This window comes from Thermobia domestica, chromosome 3 (genome assembly GCF_964235325.1).
Source record: "Thermobia domestica chromosome 3, izTheDome1.hap1.1, whole genome shotgun sequence".
In the NCBI taxonomy this organism is placed as follows: domain Eukaryota; kingdom Metazoa; phylum Arthropoda; class Insecta; order Zygentoma; family Lepismatidae; genus Thermobia; species Thermobia domestica.
In genome coordinates, this window is record NC_137456.1 from 49,042,012 (window position 1) to 49,069,517 (window position 27,506).

At 38.3% G+C, this 27,506-nt stretch overlaps 1 protein-coding gene across 1 annotated transcript; it reads right to left on the reverse strand.

The window, feature by feature from the left end:
• Window positions 1-568: 568 nt before the first annotated feature.
• On the reverse strand, window positions 569-27,506 carry LOC145681771 (glycine receptor subunit alpha-4-like). Its single transcript, XM_081753383.1, has 6 exons — window positions 27,218-27,506; window positions 26,114-26,343; window positions 21,890-21,972; window positions 18,854-18,997; window positions 4,484-4,682; window positions 569-662 (listed from the first exon to the last, which is right to left on the reverse strand). Exons 1-6 carry the CDS (start codon window positions 27,263-27,265, stop codon window positions 569-571), a joined length of 798 nt encoding a protein of 265 aa, XP_081609509.1. The 5' UTR covers window positions 27,266-27,506.

A 27,506-nucleotide genomic window follows, 5' to 3' on the forward strand; every position in this document is an offset into this window, starting at 1 on the left:
TTGTTTCGCAAAATCTTAATAAACTAATAACATTGTAAAAATTAATTTACCTTTGCCAATGTCTTAGGAGTGACGGCATATACTCTGAAGAACCTGACGTCTGTGGATGCTGAAGACAATTTGCTTTCTTCCCTCAGTTTTTCTCTCCTCATCTTGAATAGAACGACCGCGTATTCTAACAGAGCCAGGAATACAAACATTAAGCAAGACAATAACCACACATCCACTGCTTTTATGCTAAGAGAAGGAGGAACGTGTGACCTGGAAGAGAACAATATTATTCGTATTTATCATTTCAAAAAGAATAGATCAATTTAATTTAGGTTGAATACTTGAGTTGGGTGAAGTTTCTCTAAATGATACATCATATACTCTAAATGGGACATCTTTTTTGATCTTCCAATTTAATATTAATAATTTGCCAGATTTCCAGTTTTGCATGGCATTGTCGCATTTTCAGATCTAGCAACAACTTATAATGCATACATGAATGACTATTCTCTTTTCTCAATTCAAACGACTTTTTCTTTGGAGTGGGGTACATATGGTATTCCTTGCTGGTCGTCTGTCACATAGATGTTCCTAAGATACTGTACACTGTAAATCTTGATACCATACCAGTAGCAGCTGCAGGTTTCCTTTCGAGATCTAAGGCGATGCATCTGGAACGTAAAGGTAATAAAAGGCTATATGAAACAGTGATATTCTTTGGACGGAGTCTGTCAAACCTCTTAGGGAAGTTTTCACTTTGTTAGAATTGTAGTCAAACTCTTGAGATGACGCTCTGTGAAACAGCGAGTCCACATGATACTGCCAACGCACAGGCAATAAGGTCAACAGTACGGCTGTATCTTTTACGTTGTATGTGAGCTCTCAAGCATAACTGCAGGTGCGTTGAAAGAGCGCTTGTCATTTACCCGACATCAATGATTGTATAAAGTGCTGCTAAGTAGATACATCCAGAACTACGTGTGGGAAACTGTGAAGGACTTGTCCTGGGATGAACTCAATGTATGTACGAACTGCTACCAGTATGAGCATTGGAAGAAACTGCACCCAACCACAAATGTGATCAATGTGGCAAAGCATTTACAGGTGTCTGTAAACAGAGACAGGACCACAACTTCTGCGAAACATGCGGAAAGGAAGGTTATCGAACATGGAACAGCATATATATATCCATCTAGACCTATAACCAAGAAACAACGCAGACTACCAAAAAATCAAGCAGCAAGAATCAATCAGGAACTAGCAACTCAACTAACCAATCAGTGAAGAGCAAGCTGAGGAGCAGCCACAAATCCAAGATGAAGCCACGAAAAAAATGAATTGAAGAAGCTATCACAAAAGCAATGGAAAAGTTTCTCATGTGGGTCTCTTCCATATTAATCACAACTCACAACATGCTGAAATTCATTCAGATACTATTAACAACAAGTATATTTCACCAGAACATTAATGTAACAACGGCAACATACGGAAGCTTATTGTAAGGATCCCTACATCACGACAGACGCACGTGCCAACTCAACACGTGCTATTGATTATAAACAACTTAGCAGACAAGAAACCGACACGAAAGACACCGAGGAACGCCGAAAGATGACAGACCTCACGGAAGGACCCGAAGAGGACAAATAAAAGGAGGAGCACCGAGGGACCCAGCATCAGTCGTCCAACTGATCAAATCGCCTACACTGCCCTGAGGTCGCACTGGACTTGGGGTACTTTCTACAACCAAGTCTCGCGAACCTGCCTTGAGCTGAGGGGGCTATCCTTCAAGACTCACCAGAACCAGCAGGTGCCTGGAGACTGCCTTGAGAGAAGGGGCATTGTGCAAAACACATATTCTCCTCTTACTTGGACATTAACAAGAGAAAACACCATTTTACTCTTTGTAATCAAAGACGTTTTGTATTTACAAATTTTTATAATAAATTAGTGAAGGGGATAAATCTCGGTCCATTATTGTCTCTACCAAAATCATTACATTATACATTCCAACACCATAGCCAATGGAAGACTGGAAACCACACCTGAAACGACTGACAACTAGGAAACTACCTTAAAAGAGGACCAAAACTACTTCTAGGGAAGAACAGACAACAACAAGAACGAACACGTCGGTTTGGATACCAAAAAAACACAATGTGCAACTAAACGAACTTAAAAACAAGGAAACTATAAACAAATTCCAATTTTAGCTTAAGGTTACACTCATTTTTAAAAGATAGGGATTCTATACAGATAGTAAATATGCTCTTTACCTTGATTTTGTCATGTAAACATTTGGGCATGTACATGTCCGATAAAGGCTTTTTCCTGGATTCTATGTGTTTCCAAGATTTTTCCTCCTATTTCATAAGCCACAAGTAAGTTGAAAAATCACGTACTTTCCTATCTTTTTTTTATCCTCCTTTCTTTCTCTAATACACACTGTCTGGTAAATATCTTCAGATTAAAAGCGGTACGCGACACAACATTAGACATGCAGATTTAGGTTGCTAACTGCATGCAGGAGGCGCACGTAGATAAAGATCGATGCATCACTCAAGGAGCGAGCTTTCTTGCCAAGGCGGCCTCTGACTTGTAATTTATTTTTCGTTTTTGCTATTTCCAAAAACAATTTTACTGCAACTTCACATTTCTCTTCAGTTGATCTTATGAATCAAGCACTAACCCAGTCGATCATCGAACTATTTGCGGCAGTGGACAATGAAACAAGCTTAAATCATGACTAAATCATGTAATTAACCATAGATAAACAGCACCAGAAACAAGCTGAGGGAGTGGAATCAACTAGGAAAAGAGGGATGTATAAGCATAACTTTACAAGGCTTCGGTGAGTCACTTCTTGAGAACATACACGTTTTAGTGTTGCTGGGGTAGAGTCTAGGTTAGAACCCAGGCACAATCCCTTGTAGTAGTTAAGACTTTTTTCCTATTTCGTCTCCTCATCTGGTCATTTGTATCCACTGTCTCGCAGTCTAAGTGTATATCAATTCGGATATTAAATTAGACCTTAAATTTTTGTTTGGAGACCATATAGACCTTAAATTTTTGTTTGGAGTGAAACCACCTTTGTGATGGTACTTCATTGACTGCCTCTTCATTATTGGGTGACAGTGGTGGACCCACGATTCATAGTATGTAACGATTTTGCACAGGAAAGTATTGCCATCAGTCTCGTGTTATCGCAAATTTTCCTTGGACGTCTGTTCCTCGTGGCCTTTATCTATCTGTTAGCATCTTTGGAACCCATTTTACGCACAATTTCCGGTACTTCAGTAGTTCCCTGATTATGAACTCGACTCGTTCCTTAGATGTACCGAGCTGTAGGACAATCTCCTGCTTGATTCGTCGATTTTCATGGATCAACTTGTCAACCACCTCTTCATGAGTCACGCCCATGGCAGTTACTGGCCTTCCAGGGCGAGCTTGGAATGGCTTGAGTCGGTTCCTCTGATTGCGTTGGCATATCTCCGAATGGTACTCTCGTCTATTCACGCCCTACCACCCATAACTTGCATTCGGCGAGAAATTTGGGCGGACGAAACTTCTTCCGCTGTCGTCAAGAATTCGATTACGGCTTTCTGCTTTAACCGTATGTTCCCACCAATTACCATCTTCGCCTGAATTGTTATCACGTGGCAGATGACAACTCCCACTGGGTGGCGTTGTAGGTAAGGAATGCAGGAACGCATACCAAAAGTTCCGATATCTGTGCAAATAAAAACAAGAGGGATGTTAGCCATCAGGCAAAACTTTTCAGCCTGCCTTCGTAAGTAAATAAATGTAAAAAAAAAAAAAAAAAATGTTCCAAGAGCTTCTCTTTATGACATCTTGTCCTGTGAATTTTTATTTTTCCTTCGGGTATAAATTAAAAGTATTTATTATATTAGTTACAAAAATTCAAAATGGTGCAGCTTATGGGAAATAATAACATTTCTTTAAAACTATATGAAAATATTTTTTAAAATGTGGCTTGTAACATAAAATAGATAAATATACGTATTTAGCAACGAATATTCTAATTTTCTCAATAAAAAAATTAAATAATTTCGTTAATAATAATAATATATAAAATAATACAAACTTTTAGATAAAAGTTTGATTTCTCATAATTTTTAAAGAGCATACAAATTTTACATATTACAAACTATAGATTTTAAAATCAGCAACAAACAATTACTTTTGAGAATGTTAGTAGAATTTCTTATTTAAAAAATTTACACAATTATTTATTAAGAATTTGCGACAAACGTTTTAACGCTTTTTTAAATGAGCGATAACTAAAATTATTAAATTTACAAATACTGGAACATCTCTTATAGTGTAATCGTAATCATCTGTTTTCTGTTGATTTAATCAGTAATCGTATTAAAAAAAACTTTAGGCATCAAATCTTAAACGTCCAAGATTAAGAACTAATAATAAAACTCTAGATTAATTCCCCTTTCAGCTTTCAGGATAATGTTCTTACCTGATTGCTTCGTACATAGTGACTAACGTAAGAATATTAGTGACCAATAGCACCATTCTACCTGGCACCACTGCGGGGTCCACAAGAAAACTTCCCCATGAGATGAAGACGAAAATTCCACTCGGTAGGTACACTTCTAGAATATGGCTTCGGACCTGACGCTTCAGAAGTATATAACCCTCCAAAGAAGAGAAAATTGCTGTAAAAAAGAAAGAAACAGGTGGTTTTATTATTTACCTGAGCGATGAAGCTCTTATGGATTCAATTTCCGTTTCCTTGTAGATTTATAACTGAAGAACGAGTGTGTTCACAACCGCCACATTTTACGCAATAATAGTACAGGCAAGTCAAAATAATGGGCCCGATTTCAGAATTTTATCCTGTAAAATCCAATAAACTTCTTATTGTGACACGTGCGCTTCGAAAGGTTAACTTTCAAAGTTTAGTTTCCACGCAGTGTTTCCTTTTAATACCTTAAGATTCAGCATTGAGCATGAATTGAATTGAACTCAACATGTTACAAAAGGTTTGGCACAGCTTGATCAGACTATCAGCTTGATGTGTGCCGTGTTACGCAAGGTAGAACCTTGTGATATGTTTGAAGACAAAAGGTTTGGCAGGAAATAGACTATCAGCTTGATGTGTGCCGTGTTACGCAAGGTAGAACCTTGTGATATGTTTGAAGACAAAAGGTTTGGCAGGACATAGACTATCAACTTGATGTGTGCCGTGTTACGCAAGGTAGAACATTGTGATATGTTTGAAGACAAAAGGTTTGGTAGGAAATAGACTATCAGCTTGATGTGTTCCGTGTTACGCAAGGTAGAACCTTGTGATATGTTTGAAGACAAAAGGTTTGGCAGGAAATAGACTATCAGCTTGATATGTGCCGTGTTACGCAAGGTAGAACCTTGTGATATGTTTGAAGACAAAAGGTTTGGCAGGAAATAGATTATCAGCTTGATGTGTTCCGTGTTACGCAAGGTAGAACCTTGTGATATGTTTGAAGACAAAAGGTTTGGCAGGAAATAGACTATCAGCTTGATGTGTTCCGTGTTACGCAAGGTAGAACATTGTGATATGTTTGAAGACAAAAGGTTTGGCAGGAAATAGATTATCAGCTTGATGTGTTCCGTGTTACGCAAGGTAGAACCTTGTGATATGTTTGAAGACAAAAGGTTTGGCAGGAAATAGACTATCAGCTTGATGTGTTCCGTGTTACGCAAGGTAGAAACTTGTGATATGTTTGAAGACAAAAGGTTTGGCAGGAAATAGACTATCAGCTTGATATGTGCCGTGTTACGCAAGGTAGAACCTTGTGATATGTTTGAAGAAAACTTTGACACTTTACCTTTCTTAGCACATGTCTAACAATAGCGTATATTTATTAGATTTGACAGAAAACATTCCGAAATTGGGTTCATCATTTTGTTTTGCCACGTATTCATCCATGCATAGGCGTAACTTGAAACACCGTTGCCCACTAGAATTTTTTAAATGACAATAATGTGTTAAGAATAGCTATAGCAGTTTATGTAAAGCAATTTTGTGTTACCTATACATTTCATACACTTAATACCAACTCTACGTCGTCCTCCCTCCATACTTTGATTCCTTGGATAGGGCTTTGAAAGCTGGATGTTATAAAGTCACTTCTTCACTGGATATGGACCCTCACAATTCGGCTATTTTAGGTTTGAAATTCTGAGATGAAACCCAAAGTAGGCGAATACGCGACAGCTATCAACTTGACAACCATAGTGCAGCACAGTGCAGAGGCAATGAAGGGTTAGTTTTCAAGATTAGTGCTTCTCACGAGACGAGACAGTCTTTCCGTGGCAATACATGAGACGAAACAAATCTCTTTGAATACTGTAAAGTTCTTTGCCTTTTGGGGTAGATCTAAGAGATGGCACACAGGATTTTGAACTTTCCTATCCCCTTTTATTATAAAAGCTTCCTCTTGAATACAAAACGTTAATAACTTATACAGATACGAACGCGAGAATAGATTGAGTGTGTTGCCAATGCGTGTGGTATTGTACTAAATCTGGTAATGTTAATTTGTGAGTACTTCTGTACAGTAAAGACTATGATAATTATGTGTAATGTTGGATAGATTGGAATTTTTGTGTTAACTAAAGAGTTAAAATTATGGCTTTATAAGCATAGAACAGAAAACATTAAAACAAAGACTAATTAGAACAGACTGTGCGTCAGAATCTTGGAAATCTAATTTCGTAATTCAATATTATAAGATATATAGTGACAAGTAGATCATACAGCAGAAAGATAATTGTATACCTATATATCAGACATGGAGCTGGATGCTTGTCCAATGGCAAGTTCGTTGTTTTTTGTTTTCGATGTGTTTTACTTCATTGGAGATAAATGTAGACAAAAGTACATTTTAAAATACTTTAAGAGTCTTTTGTTTAAATGTAAAAATATACGAGGTGTGATAAAAAAATACTGTGAATAATTATATTGGAAACAAAGAAATAAGCTTATATGGTCTTTGGATAGCAATGCACTTATCCCAACATTGACTCCATGGCTGGAAGCATTTCTGGAAGTCTTATTTTGGAAGGGCGTTCAGCTACTCTGTCGTGGCACTCTCAATGTCAGGAATGGTATCAAAACATTTTCTTTTCAGCACGGTTTTAATTTTTGGGACGAGGCAGAAGTCTTACGGAGAGCACAGCTAATGTCGACAGACAGGATTTTTTTTTTCGGCCAAAAACTCGCGGATCGAAAGCAAGGTGGCGATGAAGGAATCCAGTTGCTCATTTAATTAGCTGTTAAAATGCTTTTCATGGATCCATACGAGATGTTTAGTTCTTCGACAAGCTTTCGAATAGTTATTCGCCTGTTTAAATAAATCATTTGTGCCACTTTTTGAATGTTCTCATCTGTTTTTGATGTCTCAGGACGTTTCGATCATTTTCAGCCGACTCCTTGCTGCTTTTGAGAGCTCATAACATTTGTAAACAATCTTCAATGTCACCGCTTAATCGCCATACACTGATTTTGAAATTTCGTGAACTTGTTTGGTACTTTTTTGCAGTTATAGAACAAAACTTAATGTTGACGCACGACTAGGGATGAACAGGAGCGAGCTCAAACGAGTTTCCTTTGAAACTCGACTCGACTCGAAACAGACATCTTTGAGCTTAACTCGAGAACTCGACTCGAATCCGGGTCGAGTTTCGAGTCGAGTCAAGCCTAAACGAGTCAAATCCTGCGTGTAGTTCTAAGTACTCTCTTGTAGTATCTTGCATAGATAATATAATTATCAATTATACTACTTCTACTACAACTTATTATTATAACAAAACATGAAAGATGGGCTGTTTTTATCTTAATACTAAAAACAAGTCGACTGCCGATCTTGGTGGTCGTAAAGTCTAAGAGGCAATTACATCGTTCCCAAGATTCCGAGTTTATATTCCAGAGGAGGATTATTGTGGGCATGGGGTCATACGTTTATAGGACCCACCAAATTAATTGTCCTAGGGAATAAAGTAAATTTCCAGGGTAAGTGCATTCCTTGGCGTATCTTCACCCAGAACCTGATAGACCTCGGATCAGCTTAATATCCTGCGTAATGATTGAAAACAGTATAGCATGATACAATGAAAATTCTAACACTTTTCTACTTCTTAGTATTCACTCTCCCTTATCCTGATAGCTTAGTTAGCAGAATACACAGTGTTGCCAAAACGTCGCTAAGCGAGAGATGAAAAGGCTCTATTTTGGGGTGAAAAGTCGCTAAAAGAATCGTGAGATCCCTTGTCTATATTTACTATTCCAAACTTTGACATGTAGTTTATATAGTTTATCAGGTTTTCAACAAGGGCAAATTCTGCTATTAATAGTATTACCACTACCAGACAAAACAATATTCTTTATTCATGTGTTTGTTGACAGGACGCAACCAATCCTTAAACTCAAGGATTATTTCCCATTATTTTTATGTGCTCGTATTTGGAGGCAGTACCGTCATTCCAGGTTTTGCTTGGCTGGGTTACGGGACTTCATCTATATAAGTACATTTTTACTTTTTTCACTAGTATTTTACTATGCTAATACCCACTTCGTTTTAACTTGCACTTCTACAGCTAGTTAGCCGGTAAGCCGGCTATCAGAAATGATGCATTACTTATGCTTGTCAATGGAAGTTCTACGAACTAAAGGATAGGGAAGACTTGAATTATTCTTCGATAGAGGGCAAGGAGTAACAGAAAACAACGTAGAGGAGTACTCAAATTGTACATTTGCCCATATCAAACTATTTCGAACTAAAAGTGCTTGATTACAACAGGACAACTTAGTAAAATACAAAAAGTCATTTGATTTGTGAGTAAGTTGCTAAATCGTTATTTAAAAATCACCGAGTCACCAATCGGAAGATTAATTTTTAGTCGCTGTCCTAGAAGCAAAATCCCCTAGATTTAGTGGCATTTTCCCCAAATTACCAACGCTGAGAATACACTTAAAAGAACGTTTTATTGGTTAAAGAGACCGAATGTCACGTGGATTGTTGTTCTGCGCTCCTCTCCCTACTTCCACAATACGCACTGATTGAAATTTCACCCAGAAGCATTCAAAAGACTGATAGGTCTAGAACATGACAAATCTATTACATGATATTTCTTTGTATAAGACAATTAGAAAATACCTTTCAATTTCAGAACTATAATTTGTGTTGCATTTGATCTTCACTTGATTCATAACTTCAATGGTATCTTCCTCGAAAAACTGGGGGTGCAGAGAGTCACTCAGGGCAACTACTATTTCGGGGCACAATTTGGGAAACTTAAATGAAAGACACTTCTAGTGTACTTTTGTGTTATAAATAGAATGTTTTGATATTATTCAAGATATTTTCAGAGCTTTAGTCCTAACTTCCGCATTCCAGGGGATCTATTGAAATATTCAATATTTTAATGTTCGTGGCAAACGCTACGCATTATTACCAGAAAAAAATATTATAGGCACGTCCTTTGGACAAATCAGCTAGGTAGGGCCGCGGTGGCTCAGTAGTAGAACGTTCACCACTGGTGCACGGGGTCCTTGGTTCGATCCCAGGTTGTGCCAAGTAAACTTCTGTAGTGGACAGAGTGTGCGTGCGTGGGTTTTCCCGGGGTTCTCCCGTTTCCTCGTACTTTCTTTATCCCACCATTTCCTTCATTTATCATCACCGTCTCCTTTAGCCTAGTTGTCATAATTATGAAAGGTAAAACTTAACTACCGGTATTTAATTTCATTTCCTTCAAATCAGCTAGGTCGCTGCTTAGAAAAGCTTATGAGTATTTTCTTTCCGGTCTTTGTGTTAACTATTTGCGGCTCAATCCTTCCTCTATCTAGAAGTTTGTAGGCTTTACCGCTTCAAATAAGCATACACGATAGAAAAAAAGTAGTGTTTTGTCCAATTTACCGATGGCAGATTCACATATTACGAAGCACATGAGCATAGACCTTGTACAGCGGGGGACACTTCTAAATGGTTCAGCCATATGGAGATTTACGGCTAAGGTGTACCATTTAGAAGTGTCCCCCGCTGTACCAAACAGCATGAAAAATACAACCAGTGTAAAACAACCAGTTGGTCTTCACAGAAAGATAGAGAGAGGTTTTATTTTTCAGTGAGGTCAATCAAGTATATAGGGCCTATATTTTACTCGTTGAAGGTATCTTGCTAGGGAGAAAATGCGAGGACGGACAATTGTCAAAAGATTGTTTCGCTGTCTTCCCATTCCCTTTCTCCCTACCCAGATTTGGGTCTTTTCTATCTTATAAGAGGCCTGTTATAAATAGAAAATAATGACCATAGAACAAACAAACTCGACCTTTGTTTCATACTATGTAGATGTCAACTGTTGAACTTGCAGCTATTCTAACATGATCACATTTTTGCACGAAGGATTGTTGTTAGCAGAAGAGTGACAAATAGCTAAACCTATACTCTATCGAGTCTCCTATAAGTTTCTCTATTATTATTGCATTGACTTAATATCTTGATGAATGCATTTGTTACCTACAGGGATGCAAATGACCATTCGCCCACTCGCCTGGTTCATCGGTGCGGTCGTAGTATTTAATATTATACCAAAGGTAAGTAAATGGTTCCTATTGTGAGATGTGAGCTAGTAGCTTTTTTCTCGAGCTAGTAAAATTTTGTTGCATATTTGCACCCTTGTATGCATTTGTATCTATAATTGAGTATTATATATAGGTCTAAAGTGAAAATTAATTGTTACGTTAAGGAACTTTTAACTGCGAAGTGTTTCTTTTGCTACATCTTTCTTGTCAAATGGTGAATATATTTGCAATCTATGCATGCGGTCCTGACTCTATTCTTCGCAAGTTTACTTGCCTCGGTTTCAACAAGCGGTAGGAGTAAATTTATTATTCTTTTTCTGTATGCGCAAAATGTTGTCAAAGTTAAGGAGACGATTTAGAGTACCGGGGTCATACTCAAAGGAGGGACAAGGAACCCATGGCCCCGCATACCTGAACCAACGGAAAACTACTAATCACTGCTTCTATCTGTTAATTCTTCAAGATAACTAGCTTCCAAGAAATTTATCGAGTTGGAAATTTACACCAGACTGTACAAGAACTTTCGTAATAGTCATCTTCACAGCTGAACTAAGAATTTCTTTAAACGAGAGTTCAGATATAAGAAGATCCATTGAACCAGATATACAGTCACTTCAATAAAAGCGACATCTTTCTTCTAGTAAACAAACTCGATCCATTTGATCATGTTGAATCATCTGTGCCGACTCTAATGGTGCAATTGGTTTAAATGGGTCGGGTCACGGCTTATTCACCACAGAGCTCAGTTCAGAAAAAAACGTTCGCATGTCATGTCTACCGAGTCGATGCCTCACCTCAAGCGAGCCGGCTCGAACTGATGGCTCACCTGAGCCGAACCGAACCGAGCTGATGGCTCATCCAACCGAGCCGGCTCGAGCCATCGGATCACTTGAGCCAAGTTAGTGGCTCATTCTAACCGAGTCGGCTCGAGCCATCGCTCAACTGAGCCGAATCGATGGCTCATCCCAACCAAACCGGCTTAAGCTATCGGCTCAATTGAGCCGAGCCTGATTGAGCTGTTCTCTCAGTTGAAGCAAACCGTGCCGGTTGACATCATTGCCCGGGTTGGGCTTTTGCTTAGGCTAAAAAATTCGACCTTAAAGGTCTCAGTCTTGATGGTAAGAACTACAGAATATATTTATATTGGTGCTCACGGCATTTGAGACTATCTCGTTATAAAAATCTATTGTCTCGTTATCGAGACGAGACTAGACGCGACCAATATCTCCTCTCGTGAGCAACATTAGAAGTAATCCACATTACTACTTACATTTCTCATGGCTTTCGCTTTCCAGTCTAATCAGATCATAGTTTCAAAACGAGTTAAAATGAGCTGAACGAGCGAGCCATTTATGAAAATCAACTCGACTCGAAACTCGACCTCAAACAGTGAATCGACTCGAGAAAATTACCTTTAACTCGACTCGTGCTCATTCTTACGCGCGACCCGGAAGCCAACTATAGAGATGCCACATTGTCTTGATACTTAGTCTTCCTTTCCAAGCGCTGCTATCGGCTGAAGGAATTCCACTCTCTTTCGTCATCCGTAGAGCAATGTTGCCGCACTTCGGAACGCGAATCTTGCGGTCAGTACAGAACGTGCGAATTCTATACGATAGTTTCTTGTTCTTAAATCTGGCAATAGCGTAGACGACTGCAAGGTTCTCTCGCTCAGCAATAGCTCAACCCTTATTGGCTCAACGCGTGGGTGTGTCGAGGGTGTGAGCTTTAGTTCGCATTTTTGCCACGGCTCAAGACATATTGGCAGCATAATAGCATGTCACAACTTGTTCAAACTCGACATTGACTGTAACGGGGCCGTAATTCATGGGGAGGCAACTGCTCCCAAGGAAGCTTCCCGCCGTTCGAGGGGAGCTCACTTCAAGACAAAATTTTCTTACTTCATATATGATACGAACATGAAATTATAAATGAAGCATCGAACAGGTTCACTACATTACATAAAAAGAAACAGCACACAAAGGGTAAATAAAACAAAAATGAGTCGTGGGCCCATTTAAGTAAAAAATGTCTACTATTGGGGTCTTAGAAATAATATTTATTCGTGTGGCTTTGAGATTTGTCAATATTGTCCCCTTACTCTAATAAATCATTTATGGAACGAGTCCAGGGGGATGTGGGAGGGTCCGCAGGCTCCGGGGTGTCCACAAAGAGTATGAGAAAGATGGAAAGTAGGGGTTTATTTTCGAATTTTGCGAGAGGGCCCAAAACAACTTTTTTTTTTAGGGGGCCTAAATATTAATGCTTGGCCTCACAGAAAAAGAATCTAAGTTACGGCTCTGGATTGTACCAAAGATTTACGCTACCAGGTTTACTAGTTGAAATGGATACAACGTTGATAGATTGCACTGCGCAACTACATTCAACGTACTTTTTTGATTACACTTTGTACACTTGAAAGTGTATTTAAATGGGGAATAAATAACTAGTACATAACATTGTTGTTAGATATCCAGTATAAAATAGCCTCTGAGCTGTATATGGTGATTGTTAAACAAATAAAACAAAATAAAACAAATACGCACCCTGAAAAAAGGGTAAAAATAGATAAAGACAAAACATCTCTTACTAAATGAAATAACTAACTAAAACTAACTAACTATATGGTCTATGGAACCGGGATTTTCAATGCCGCGTTCACAAAAGCTCTCATCTGACTTCTATTCTTAGCCAACTGGATCCAGTCTCCACTTTGTACTCCTATTTCTGTGAGATCCATGTTAATATTGTCCTCACATCGGCGCCTAGGTCGTTTTCCGATTGGTCTTCCTGTTAAGATTTTGAAAGCGTTCCTACTTTCTTCCATCCGGCTACATGACCTGCCCACCTAAGCCTCCTAGACTTGATGACCCCAGCAATGTTTGGTAAACCGTATAAATTATGTAGTTCCTCGTTATGAAGTTTTCGTCATTCCCCATTCCCGTTTCTCTTGGGTCTGAATATTCGTCTCAGGACCTTGTTCTAAAAATACTTTCAATCTATGTTCTTCCTTCCGAGTAAGCGATCATGTTTCGCAACCATACAGAACAACAGGCATGATTATCATATTAGATATTTTAAGCTGTAAATAAAATAAAAATTGTAAACAAAAATGGGAAGTTTTCCCATTTTTTAAATTCAAATTTTCACTTTTAAGTTGTTTTATTATTATTATTAAAACCGGGGAAGTAAATACGAAAACCCGAAAGTCTAGCTCTTCTAGGTAGATTACAATTCAGACATTTTCTCAGCTATTGAAAGGTGTTTTATCACTGCTTATTAATTTATTATTCTTTGAGCACTCTGTCAGACAAACTAATTTGAAAAAGACGCTGCCTGGATTTATAAGCTGATGTACCATTCCAGCATTCACTTAATCTGTCAAAGAAAAGCTTGCGAACACCAGTGACTCGCTATCGACTTCTTAAATATAGAATTACTCGAACAGCTGTTTCCAGCGAAATTTGAACCTGGGACTGTTCACACAATTGTAAATTCCAATAATAATAATAATAAATCAGTCGAGAGGTGTGAAAAATTCTTTACAGATCAGCTACTATAAGGAAGTTTTTTTTTTCTCATTCGCACCAGGTAAATGACAGAATGGCACCTTTAATCCCCAAGTTGTCTCCTTTTCAATGCCTTTAACGAAGGACATTATCCTTCTGACATCTTCGTCATCAAGCCGGAGATGCCTTATCGACTTTTATAATGTGAAATAAATATACTTACATCTTTCTCTGAAGTAGAGCTGGCAAATTAACATGTTCTTTGGATTTTTCTTTGCTATTTTTTGATGTTTTTGCTTTTGCATTTTCGTCAGAGGAAAATGTTGTCTCTCTTCCTTTTTAACCAATTTTCTAACACCTTCTTGAAGATCTTGCAAATTGCGCAACAATTCTTACTTCTCAATCCAGAAAGAAAGTTTAAACACTACTAAACAGTTTCGAAGTGACGGCTATACCGCAATGATCCAAGATTGCTGTAACATGATCATACGATACAAGTCTTTCGTGACTTTCGTTTTTTACCTCCTGTTAACAATTTTTTTTTTCAAATATTTTTTGTCTCAACGAAAACGAAACAAAGAAAAGCACTTATTTTTAGCACCTCCCTTTTTTGACCAGTAGATTGCGAAAAAGTACTGTAAATAGTAGCTGCTGAGTATTTATCAAAATCAATCGTCGCTTTCTTTGATGTCAATTGTAGCTAGGTTCGCTGTTATAGTTGATGGTATTGGGAACGACGGTGAATGCTTCAAACTAGACTGACGATAGGTCATGTTTTGTTATTTTTGTGGGGGTCAACGATTTCTTGGCGCAAATATATTCATTTAATTTCCTCTTAACCCTTGAATCAAAGTAAAGATCACGTTTTATTGGAACCTCCTTCCGCGATTAGAAAGGAACGGGTTCCATCCCGTATTGCCTCACTTAAATTGTATCTAACCGGCAGACTTTGAATTTGGATCAAAGAGGGCATGAAAACTTCGGTCAATGCTATGTCAAAACAGAAAAACTACAATGTCATAACATGAACATAGATTTTACTCTTTACCCTCCTCACTACTCAATTCTATCTCTCACTTATCTTTAGAAACAAGAGTTTCTAAGAGTTTCAAACAAAAATATTTGAAAAAAATCTTTGATTTATTTTATTATAATCTCATAGGTCAGTTTTCAGAAAGTAAGGATAGCGGATGTGACGTCTTGAGGAAAACCCACTGCAGGTTCAGAGAGCTGTTTCCCATTATAGAAGAGATCCTCGGAAAACTCTATTCCCACACCACGAAAACGCAAACATTTTAAAAGAATTTAGACATCATTCGTGGCAACAGCCTGAAGACCAGCTGTTTAGCGAGATTTTTTTTTGTTTTGAAATAGAATACATGAAAAGCATTTGTTGTTTGTTCCAATGAAGTGAGTATACTGTGAATCCCATGTAGCGTATACCCGCGTACTTCCTAAATTTTAGGTGGCTATACGATAGTTTCTAAAACTTAGAGGTGGGTATACGCCATATACCCGCGTATACCCTCCATTACATCACTGCTCCTGTCACACTATCGGTGTAATAACACTCTTAACATTTTGCATATAGCGCTACAGGACAAAAACTGTATTGGTAAAAGTTACCTAAAGTATTTGTTTAAAATACGCCGTCTCTTTGCTTGTTTCTTGTGAAGAACATTTGGAGCATCTCTTGGAATCATCCAGCAGAAATCCGCTAACATTAAAACTGACCACTTTCCTTTGTAATGTTGTTCCATAGCAGAAATGTCCTGGTGAAATCGCTCTCCTTGCTCGTCACTGAAAGATCCACAATTCACTGGAAAGACATCAAGCTGGGTATGGAGGAAGTGCATTTTGAGTGACATACTGCATCCAAGTTTCTCGTAGGCAGATAGCAATTCTTCAACTAATTCTTTGTAATTTTCGGCTCGGTGGTTGTCCAAGAATCTGGTACAAACATTGCGAAAACAATGCCACGCATGGAGCTCATCAACACGGAGAATAGATTCAAACATCTTGTTTTGCAATAGCTTTGTATTTGCGGACAAATAAAGACTCCTTGCTTAATCTTCTCTGTACTTAGACGCGGAAACTTTTGGCACAAGTATGCCAATGCACATTCATTGCTGTTCATGGTCTTCATAAATGCCTTCATGAGTCCAAGTTTGATGTGCAATGCTTTGTGGGTTCACGAGAGGCACATTTGAAATGTTTTTCTCGCTTGGCAACAAAACTGTTCGTCGCGGCCATTCCTTTTGAGTGTAATGGACATTCTTTGCACGACTATCCCACTCACATATGTAACAACTGTACTTTGTATAGCCACCCTGTAGACCAAGCAAAATTGCGATCACCTGAAAATCACCACAAACTAACCACTTGTGCTCACGATATTTTGCAGGATCCAGAAGGCGTTCCAACATGGGATTACTTTCTTTACCTAGAGGTGCATAAGCAACAGGGATTGATGCTGATATTTCCTTACTGTTGTACAGGAGCACAGCCTTAAGACTTGTTTTTGGAGGCGTCTATAAACAGTTTCCAATCTTCTACTTTGTACGGAACCTTTAGTTTCGGCATCAAACTTGGAACATCATTGCAAAATACTAACTCTTCTGTGCAGCAGAAATATTTTGCAAGATCCTTTTGACGATCGCGTAGAGTTGATACCCTTAACTGTATCCTCCAGAAGGTTCCACTGCTGTAACCTAGATGCTAAGAGCGCAGCTTTATTCTTTGGCAGTTCCAAATCTTTAATCAGCTCATGAAGCTCCGCTTGTGTGAGTTGGTGTGGTTTAGGATAGTTGGTTTTCGACCCAAATGAAGGATCAGTGTCACCGGTGTGTGGAGCAGGTTTACCTTCACTTTCTTTCTCTGTATCACTTTCCGTCGGAATAGTAGCCGGGGGATCGAGAACAGGCAATCCTTCTCAATGAACCACTGCACGAATGACAGATCGTATCACTGGGCATTCGATCTTTCTCTTCTTCTTCGTATTTATACCTTTCTTTAAGCAGGGTAGTATGCAAAAGTAGCAGTCTGTACTAGAGACCTGCACGGGCCGAATTTTTCGGCCCGAGTCAAATCCAGCCCGAATGTACGTAGGTCCGGCCCAGCCCGGGCCCGAAAAGTTTTGGCGATTTTCGGCCCGAGCTCGGCCTGGCCCGATAAGTTTTTTAAAATTCTTGGCCCAGGCCCGGCCCGGCCCGGGCCCGATAAATTTTCGAAGTTTAATTTTGTAACATTTTTCACGGGCACACTTCTTCAACGTTTGCCTTTATTCTAATTATCGTTTAACGAATGTCAATAATTATTAAAGAATTGCAATTAATCGGCCCCAGCCCAGCCCGACGTGAAGAGAAGTCAGTGTCGGCCCTCCCAAGCCCGGCCCGGCCCAAAGAAATAATAGAGTCGGCCCGCCCAAGCCCGGCCCGTGCAGGTCTCTAGTCTGTACTATGGTTTGTTGGTTGATGCCAAATGGGGGACATAGCAAAGCGCATGGAAACGCTCTTCCCATACATCCAGGAATTGAGAGTAGATGAATAACTCGTACAACAAACGTGGGGAACCCATGATTTATCCTGGTCTCTAACACGACACCCAAAGTGTAGTAAATATGCTCTTCGCACTGCAGCAGTTACTGTCCACCGAATTGTTGCAAACGCGAGGCATTGCTGCACTTCGCAATGAAAACAATATGTACAACAGCGATAATGTTCTCACTCACTACTTTCAAACTGCTGGTTCACCAGCAACACAAACAGTCTTCCAAACTCCTGCTTGAAGAACGCCACGAATACGATTAGAGACGTTAACTGGAGTTAGTTGCAAGTTGCAATCATTGCCTCACGTGACTCATGAGACGCTCGCACTAGCTGTTGATAACGTACAACGTTGCCAAGTCGAATATGCAGCAAATAGGGTAACTGTCCCAATAATTGACAGTGTACCAGTAATTGATACTGTCGTCTTTTTTCCGACGCAACAAGACTGCGGGACTAGGTACAAGCAAATGCTGCCACCTTTTCTCCCTTTGCATTGTTGTTAATCCCACACCACTGTTAATATTTGCCTCTAATGTAAGTAGTAGTTCTCCAAAGAAAACAGAAAATCGATGGACAGTGCAAAATAGTACTATAATAGCTATATTAGCGAAAGAAATAAACATGTTTATCCAGGTGGAAACTTATAAATCAGCTTGATAAGTTGGTAGAAAATTATATGGTTCATTAGAATAATATATTAGGAGATGTCAATTACAGGGTCACAAGGTGTCAATTACTGGTGAATCTCACAAATCTTGGTGTCAATTACTGGTACAATGATCAACTTTTTGTATACATATCGTAAAAAATAATAATTATTAGTCTATTATTTTTATGATGGTCTATATAGATGAAGGAAGGATGCCTTCGTATCTCTACGAGAGATCAGTGAGCCAGGCTTATTTAAAGGGTGAAGAAACTTGCAATTTGTCAAACACTGTTCTTATACTGTCAATTATTGGGACAGTTACCCTACTTGTCAAGAACGACACTTTGTACCGTGTAAAACAATAATTTCAAATCATGTACTTATAATGTCCCATAGCGTTATATGCAAAATATAAAACGCTAAATTACTCAGAAACCTGAGCCAGGAGAGAATTTTAAGTGCGATTTTCGCGTTCTGTGGCCGAAAATCAATAAAGAATGGCTCTTTCGTTTCTGTAAAAAATAAAAAGTGAAAAAATTTTGAACACTGTAATACTTACCTTCTGGTAATGAAAGCGGTACAGGTCCTGCCTTGCATAGTTGAAAGATGTATCGAGGCATTTTCAATTCCTTTGCATTATTTTGAAATTTAAATGGAGAATTTGGACCCCATTCAAGTTGAACTTCCTCTTCTCGGTCTGGATCTAATAATAATAATAATAATAATAATAATAATAATAATAATAATAATAATAATAATAATAATAATAATAATAATAATAATAATAATAATAATAATAAACAACCGAACAAACAAACTCAATTTGTTCAATCCATACAACTATACAGGTGTTCAGAAGACAAACCGATTAACTCCATTTTTTTTGTCTTTTTTTTTAGTTGTACATATTTTTGACTTGGAAAAGATACGTTCTTTTCAGAGGGAAATTCTACTAACTGTATAGTGTAATAACAATTTGCCACTAGAATGTATAAACGTCCTGATCACTCTCATTGACCTACATTGTATACAAGTTACTAAAATGCTCACTACTGAAAAATCTCGTTTGATGGAAGTTAATCGGGTTGGCATCTGAACGGCTCAATTACGTATATCATGTTTCAAAGACATCGGTAAAGAAACTAACAACATATCTTGAACATAAATTTGAACATAAACTCATTACTTTCGTACCTTTCCTTACAAGAATTTTAATGTCTGTTCTCCATGACATGGATTCACCAATGCACCATTCAAATCCATACATGCCTGGAGACGAAAAACAACGTTCTCACAAGCAGCTTGGCAGACCCGTACTGGTATCCTATGTAACTCTTCTGTGATAGCTTCCCCTAGTTCGGCCAAATTGCGTATGTGATGTTGATACACTGTGTCATTTAAAACACCCCATAAGGAAAAGCCAGGTATTAAATCGGGAGATCGAGGTAGCCACTCCACAGGCCCACGTCGACCGATCTAGCGGTTTGGAAGTGATTCTTACAGTCTCACAACCTTGTCTGGCATACACTAACAGTTCTAAGTCCAGTAACTAGCATCCTCATTCTCAGGCTACAGTGTTGCCATATGGGAACTTTTTGTCCAGAATTACAAATACTACAGTCAGTCAAACATCATATACAGAATTGTGGGCCGCCTTGTATATAACAGTTAAAGTGGCTACAATGATAAACTTTCTGTTCATCTTTTGCATTATGGTGACTTGCAACAAGGGATTCTACAGAAAGAGTCATCATGAGTCCTGTGCCACTAGCCCTTTCCAGCCCGAATTTTTTTGTGTGTTGGAAAAACATATGTTGCAATGATGCCACATCATAGATTCTCTGTTTTGCTTCAACGCGAGTAAGTAGAGATACCAAATTATGAGATTGACCCGAAAGAAAAGTGTTATCATTACATGGGGAAACTGCATGAATTAATATTAGATTTATGATTATAAAAAGTTTGTGATTCCAAATGGCATCATTGGGCTGGAAAGGGCTAGCAGTTTACGAGCCGTTCTTTACGGAAACACTACGTGTACCAGGATACGTCTAAGTTACGAACTTATAATACTTACAGAGGACTTGAGTTTTTCTGATCTTTTTCGCACTTTTTAATTGATTAATTGGGAGTTAAATGGGTACTCTGTAATTACTTCAAATTTGAATAAAATTTGACGCTGAACAGCAATTATTTTTCTTTAGAAATAATACGCTTTTGACAACTGGATTTGCAAGACGTGATCCCGAAGAATGGCCCCTTCATTCACCATATCTCAACTGCAATTTAAAAAAAAAAGTTTTGGGAACAATTTAAAAAGACCAAATTTAATCAGAACATTTTAAAAAAAATGCATCGTATCTCGACGAAATTCAGAATCCTGTCATTCAAAATATTTGGAATTTCTTTTTCTGTAGTTTTGTGAATGATTACATTAGTAAAGCTAACTATTAGTCATCTTCTAAATTCAATTCGCAAATATATTTACGTGTATACGTGTATGAAGCTTTGTGAAAAGACTTTTGGAATGATGTGTAAAATATAAACTTAAATACACTTTGAAATCTAAATGATTATGGAAATACAGAAAAATTAAGCTACATTGAAACAGTAGTTATTTACATACAAGGGCGGTCAAAAAGTTCCCGGCAATCAAAAAGTTTTGTTGTAACTCTTTATTGGCACAATATAAATACAAATTTACTTAATCGCTTTCAACGTGGTCAATTTTAGAATCTTGCTCCACTGCTCCGGTCTTTGCTGGAAACCCCGATGGAAATCTTCTTTTGGTATATTAGGATATTCAGTTGTCACGTTGGTTTTTATCGTCTTCTAGGATGGCGAAATGGATATGAGCATTTGAGGCTAATTTCTCCTTAAAGCATTGTCATCGTAAATTGTTTTTAAGGCTATCAAAGTTTCGGAAGCAGATTTCTCCAATTTTCACATGAACTTGATGTTTGCACCTTGCTTGAACAGCGACATTACGCCAGCTGATCACTTCACACTAGAGACCTGCACGGGCCGAATTTTTCGGTACGAGCCCAATCCAGCCCGAATGTACGTAGGCCTGGCCTAGCCCGGGCCCGAAAACTTTTGGAGATTTTCGGCCCGAGCCCGTCCCGGCCCGGCCCGATAAGTTTTTTAAAATTCTTGGAGTAGCCCGGCCCGGGCCCGATAAATTTTCGAAGTTTCATTTTGTAACATTTTTCACGGGCACACTTCTTCAACGTTTGCCTTTATTCTAATTATCGTTTAACGAATGTCAATAATTATTAAAGAATTGCAATTAATTGGCCCCAATCCGGCCCGACCTGAAGAGAAATCAGTGCCGGCCCGCCCAAGCCCGGCCCGTGTAGGTCTGTACTACACACTTCCCCGTTTAGCTATACTTCTCATACGCTGCCTGTTATGACCTGTTCACATATGTGAAATTCATAATTAGACAACCTAAGGACTGTAGTGGACAAACTTAATCTTGATTGCAACAGAAATACCAAAACTACAATAACATTCCGGGAACGTTTTTATTGCCCTGATACTATCGAGTAAAACACATGCAAGTAAATCATATTATATTTAATTACTTCCTTACATGATAAGATACCCATTTTGCAAATTTGGACATCGAAGGGAAAATCGCTGAAGTCAAAGTCACATTGAAGAATGAGTGATATTCTGAAAGGAAACAATAATCGATTTAGTGGAAATACGCAGTGCAAATTTATACATTTCATTAGTATAGCAGATACCATCTTTCTAATCTTACAAGTCGTAATATGTGTGTGTCACTGTTTGGAGTATGCATGTCATTTTTAGGAGAATGTATATCGCTCTTAAAAGATATGTATCACTGTTTGGAATATATGTCTCGCTGTTAGGAATATCTGTATTGTTTCGATCTTTAAATATTGATTTAAATCTTTCTGAGATACAATTTAACTGTTAACTTCGCTTATTGACTTTGGTCGTTAAAAAGAGTCGACTATTGAATGATAAATTAAATTTAAAGAAAATATGATTTGTTAATGGTTGCAGCTTTCGTTCTTTTTACAAAATTAACGAATAGTATAGTGGTAACAAATAGAATATATTATCCCTTCACGGGATAACAATTTTTACTACCCTATCCGCAGCTTAAAAATAGGCCAGAAAGACAAAAAAGACTTACACAACCACCTCCAGTCCCATCTTTCAGAAATTATATGTTCTGTAAGCTAGTATGCTGGACTATCGTAAGTTGAAGTGATGATACCCGTTGCTTCCACGCACCTTTTTTTATTCCAAAGTTTATCTTGTCATTTAGTTAATATATAGTTGTTAAAAGTCACTTTAATAGTTATATATCTAAAGATTTGGTGTTAGCATGAGGGGTCAGGTTTAATTCAGTACCAGTCTGGTTTTCGTTTATTGTCAGTTTCTCGCCGTTTATTGCCATGTGTTCAATAAATATAGTCTTTAGTCATCTGCTATCTTACAAGTGTCTTAAACACTTAATGACTTTTTTCTTCGTCCTTCCTGGCGGGTATGTGAAAGTATCATTGTTTGGAGTATATGTATCGCTGTTAGGGTATCTGTGCCACTATTAGGAGTATGCATATTATTGTAAGGCGTATGAGTACCACAGTTAGGAGTATGTGTGTCACTGTTAGTAGTATCTATGTCACCGTCAGGAATATGGCTGTCACAGTTAAAGAATGCAAAGAATACATGTAATCTGTTACTTAGCAGAGTATTTTATACATATAAAGTAATCTGTGCTGGTAGTTAAATCAGTCAGAATTTTATATTCTCTCATACCTCAAGTTTAAGGTGTTTTACCTTTGCCAATATTGTTTAGAGATTTAACCAAGGATTTTATAATTGTGATTGAACTGATACCAAACAACAATACTCTAAGGTTTGTATATCCTCTTATACCCAAAGTATGTAAGGTATATACCCTCTCAGGCCTCAATTATATAAGTTTTGGATACCAGTGATATAAAGGAATCTTGGAAAACAAACGTCGTTAAAAATGAAGATGATTTTGTTTGTGATCGCATCACAGGAAAACGACTGCACCACTTGAAATTAACTTTTGAATACAGTTAGTACCTACCTCGAACACGGGGTTTTTATTATACCACCTTGATTAACATGCATATCGTAAGAAGGATGGAGGCTCAAAATTTAGCTCAAAGTATAATATATTACGTATCCCTTAAGTTAGGATGTTAAAACCTTTCGATAATTTTTTTTATCGAAAATATTGAAGTGTAGTATCGATAAAAGCTTCCGATAATGCCACTTTCAGAAGAAGGAAGTCGGATAATTTCTATTTGTTTCTTTTTCTTTGAGCCAAATTGAAATCCACGATGTCACGGGAAGAGACCGAACCTTCGACATTAATTTTTGTACAAAATCGTAGTTAGCATTGCCCTCGAGCCAGGATTTTAATATGTTACTTTCATTAAAATGCGTATCTTAAGGGAGGTAAGGGCTTAATTTATACATTAAGTGATCAAAAGTATCCGGACACCTGGCTGAAAATTATTTACAAGTTCGTGGCGCCCTCCATCGGTACTGCTGAAATTCAATATGGTGTTGGCCCACCCTTAGCCTTGACAGCTTCCACTCTCGCAGGCATACTTTTAATCAGGTGCTGGAAGGTTTCTTGGGGAATGGCAGCTCATTCTTCACGGAGTGATGAACTGAGGAGAGGAATCGATGTAAGTCGGTGATGCCTGTCACGAAGTCGGCGTTTCAAAATATCCCAAAGGTGTTCTATAGTATTCAAGCTAGGACTCTTTGCAGGCCAGTCCATTACAGGGATGTTATGGTCGTGTAACCACTCCGTCACAGGTCGTGCAGTATGAACAGATGCTCGGTCGTGTTGAAAAATGCAATCGCCATCCCCGAATTGCTCTTCAACAGTGGGAAGCAAGAAGGTGCTTAAAACATCAATGTAGGAATGCGGTGTGAGAATGCCACGCAAAACAACCAGGGGTGCAAGCCCCCTCCAAGAAAAACACGACCACACCATAACACCACCATCTCCGAATTTTACTGTTGCACTACACACGCTGACAGATGACGTTCACCGGGCATTCGCCATACCACATCCTGCAACCGGATCGCCACATTGATCCTGTACCGTGATTCATCACTCCACACAATGTTTTTCCACTGTTCAATCGTCCAATGTTTACGCTCCTTACACCAAGTGAAGTATCGTTTGGCATTTACCTGCGTAATGTGTGGCTTATGAACAGTCGCTCGGCCATGAAATCAAAGTTTTCTCACCTCACGCCGAACTGTCATAGTACTTGGAATGGATCCTGATGCAGTTTGGAATTCTTGTGTGATGGTCAGGATAGATGTCTGCCTATTACACTTTACGACCCACTTCAAATGTCGGCGGTCTCTGTCAGTCAACAGACGAGGTCGGCCTGTACGCTTTTGTGCTGTACGTGTCCCTTCACGTTTCTACTTCACTATCACATCAGACACAGTGGACCTAGGGATGTTTAGGAGTGTGGAAATCTCGCGTACAGACTTCTGACATAAGTGACACCCAATCACCTGACCACTTCGAAGTCCGTGAGTTCCGCGGAGCGCCTCATTCTGCTTTCTCACGATGTCTATACCGACTAACTGTAAGAGGTGATTCCTCACACCAAAATAAGAGAAAAAGTTCATATGGACTTATGGCGAAAAGTGTATAGTTTCAGAGCTAGGGCTGTCCAAAAAAGCGAACAAGCTAAATTTCAAGAGGGCCTATTTCGAATTCCAGAAACTGTGGATGGTGGTTCTTATCAGCGTAAGGGAAGCCACGCATACACAATCCAAAAGTGTATATTTCACCAATTGTCAATAGGTGTAGAGGGTATTCCCTACAGGGTGTAGTTCTCGGATATGTTTTCAATAGAGTTTTCAGATATACCCTGATTTCAAGAATGGTCCAAAGTAGGCAGGAGGTGAACCTTGACAACAATGAATACCCAATGTTTCGGATGGAAGGCGGAAGTGTTAGGAATAGGCAGCTCCATGTTTCTTTGTGTTCGGAATAACGTGTGATGATGTGTATTTCGTCACGGCATATTTCACGTTTTCTTCACTTATGAGCGTGATAGAAAACATATCACCATGCGTTTTCCCGAGTACGAGAGACCATGGTTCTGACGATCCTTAACATTTCCGACATCGCACCAAAGGATTCTGTGTTCACTGCTATCAAGGCTTGTCGTTTGCCTGCTTTGGATCAATAATAAATTCAGAACATATCTCAAAATTCGTTTGATGACATGTCTGGGAATTTCACCCTGCAGGGAATAATCTGTACACCCATTGAAGATTAATAGAATATGGATTTTTGAATTGCGTATGCGTGACTTCCTTTACGATGATAAGGACCACCATCCACAGTCTCTCGAATTCGAAATAGGGCCTCATGAAATTTGGCTTTTTCGCGATTTTGGTAAGATGCAGTTTTCGCCATAGGTCCATATGAACCTATAAACCTATATATAAAAGATAGGTATATAGATAATATAGCGAACGTGAGGAAACGGTTTCAACTGTTTAATGTAAACATCTGAACGTAACACTTCGACCGAGCTTAGTTTTTATGAATGCGTTTCGATTCCAATTTACATGGTAGGGAGAGAAGAGATGCAAATATAACTTTCAAATATTTTCCAAAAACCTATTCTCTCTATCAGTTGATACAAAATGGAATACAAGGCATGATAATGGTTGTTATAAATTCATTTCAAGAAGAAAACTGTTAACACATTATTGAAAATATGTCTGTTACATATTTCTCAGAGACCCTTACCCCGCTGCATACGTGAGCATCTTGTTGCCTTTTATGACCAAACGTTGGAGTTTCTTGAGACCAGTCATTACATTCAATTTCTTCATATTCATGACATAAAACGTAGGAGTCCAAAGGTCATTCATCTGTTTGTCTCCCAACGTTTGATGATCACGAGGTCCATAGTCCTCATGAAAAGTCAGACGGTATTCTGTCCATGTCATATAGACACCAATATCCAAACTCATCAACTGAAAAGAAATGAAAAACAAACAATAAACATACTGATTGTTTAATAATGAAAAGATCTTTAATGTAACTTCCTAAAGTTATACCCTATTAATGTTGCCTACGGCACGAGACGAAGCGAGACGAGAAATAAGGTTTTCTCATCTTATGTCGTAAGTTCTGTAGATGTCTCGTCTCAAATCGTTTCCTTGTCTCGTTTTGTACATTTAAGTACAAAATTTGTGGCCTCATTATTTCTTAATATCATTTAGGAGTTATCAAAATCCTTCTGCGTCACGAGGAACGGCCTGATATAATAACATTTAAACCAGATTTGTTATTGAATTATGCAAATGCATGCTCTTCATTGTATTTGTACATTTACTTTATTAATTTATAGTACACTTATACTGTGAATCACGAAACACTAAAACAGTATTTTGGAATCTAAGACTTAGATAAACTAGTGGTGCCCACGAAACTCAAAACTTTCTCGATTTGTCTCGATTCTCGTCTCGAAAATGAGACGACAAATGCAATGTGACATACTCAGTATGACAAGCTAGATCTTCTCCTATGGAGAAGGAAACAATGACTGAAATGAATGGGAATTGGAATAGGTCAGCGAATAGATACAAAGATTTACAAACTAAATTCCTTCATTTGTTCTACATTTTATATTTTTAGTTTATTTTAAATATTTTCTAACTCTTATACGATCAGTGTTTTTCTTTATTTTCATATGTAGTATGTAATGAAATAATGCATTATACACGGGAGTCATAGTGTCATTGATATATGGTGGGTGGTCTTTCGACAACACACGCCAAGTGAATAGAAATCCATCTTAAAGTGGATGAATGGTCCATGCGTAATCTCCTTAAAGCAAAAGCTTACTTCGGTGCTGCCAACTCCACTCCTTGTGGCAAAATGTCTCGTGTGCATTGGGTTGCATATCTGTCCTGGCGTTTAGCACTCAGAGTTGCATATTCATTTGCTAACGACTATACAACTGTTGCAGCCTTAGTAAGAATCTCGTCATCAATCATTTTCTAAGTTTAACTCACTAAAATTTGATTAACTGTAAAATATTGATCCCAAGGTTATGTTGTAGGGTTGGATTAAGTATGTTTTGCGGTGCTAAGTAATTTTGTAGTATAGAGAAAGATAAAATATTGTTGTTAGG

What these genes read in the sequence shown, in the direction of transcription:
- LOC145681771 (XM_081753383.1), bottom strand. Translation starts at nt 27,265, where the DNA reads ATGCACACGAGACATTTTGCCACAAGGAGTGGAGTTGGCAGCACCGAA. An exon ending in ATGCTCACGTATGCAGCGGG is followed by an intron (nt 21,973 to 26,113) that starts GTAAGGGTCTCT and finishes GTTTCCTTTCAG; the next exon opens with AATATCACTCATTCTTCAAT. An exon ending in ACTATGTACGAAGCAATCAG is followed by an intron (nt 663 to 4,483) that starts GTAAGAACATTA and finishes TTTACGTTCCAG; the next exon opens with ATGCATCGCCTTAGATCTCG.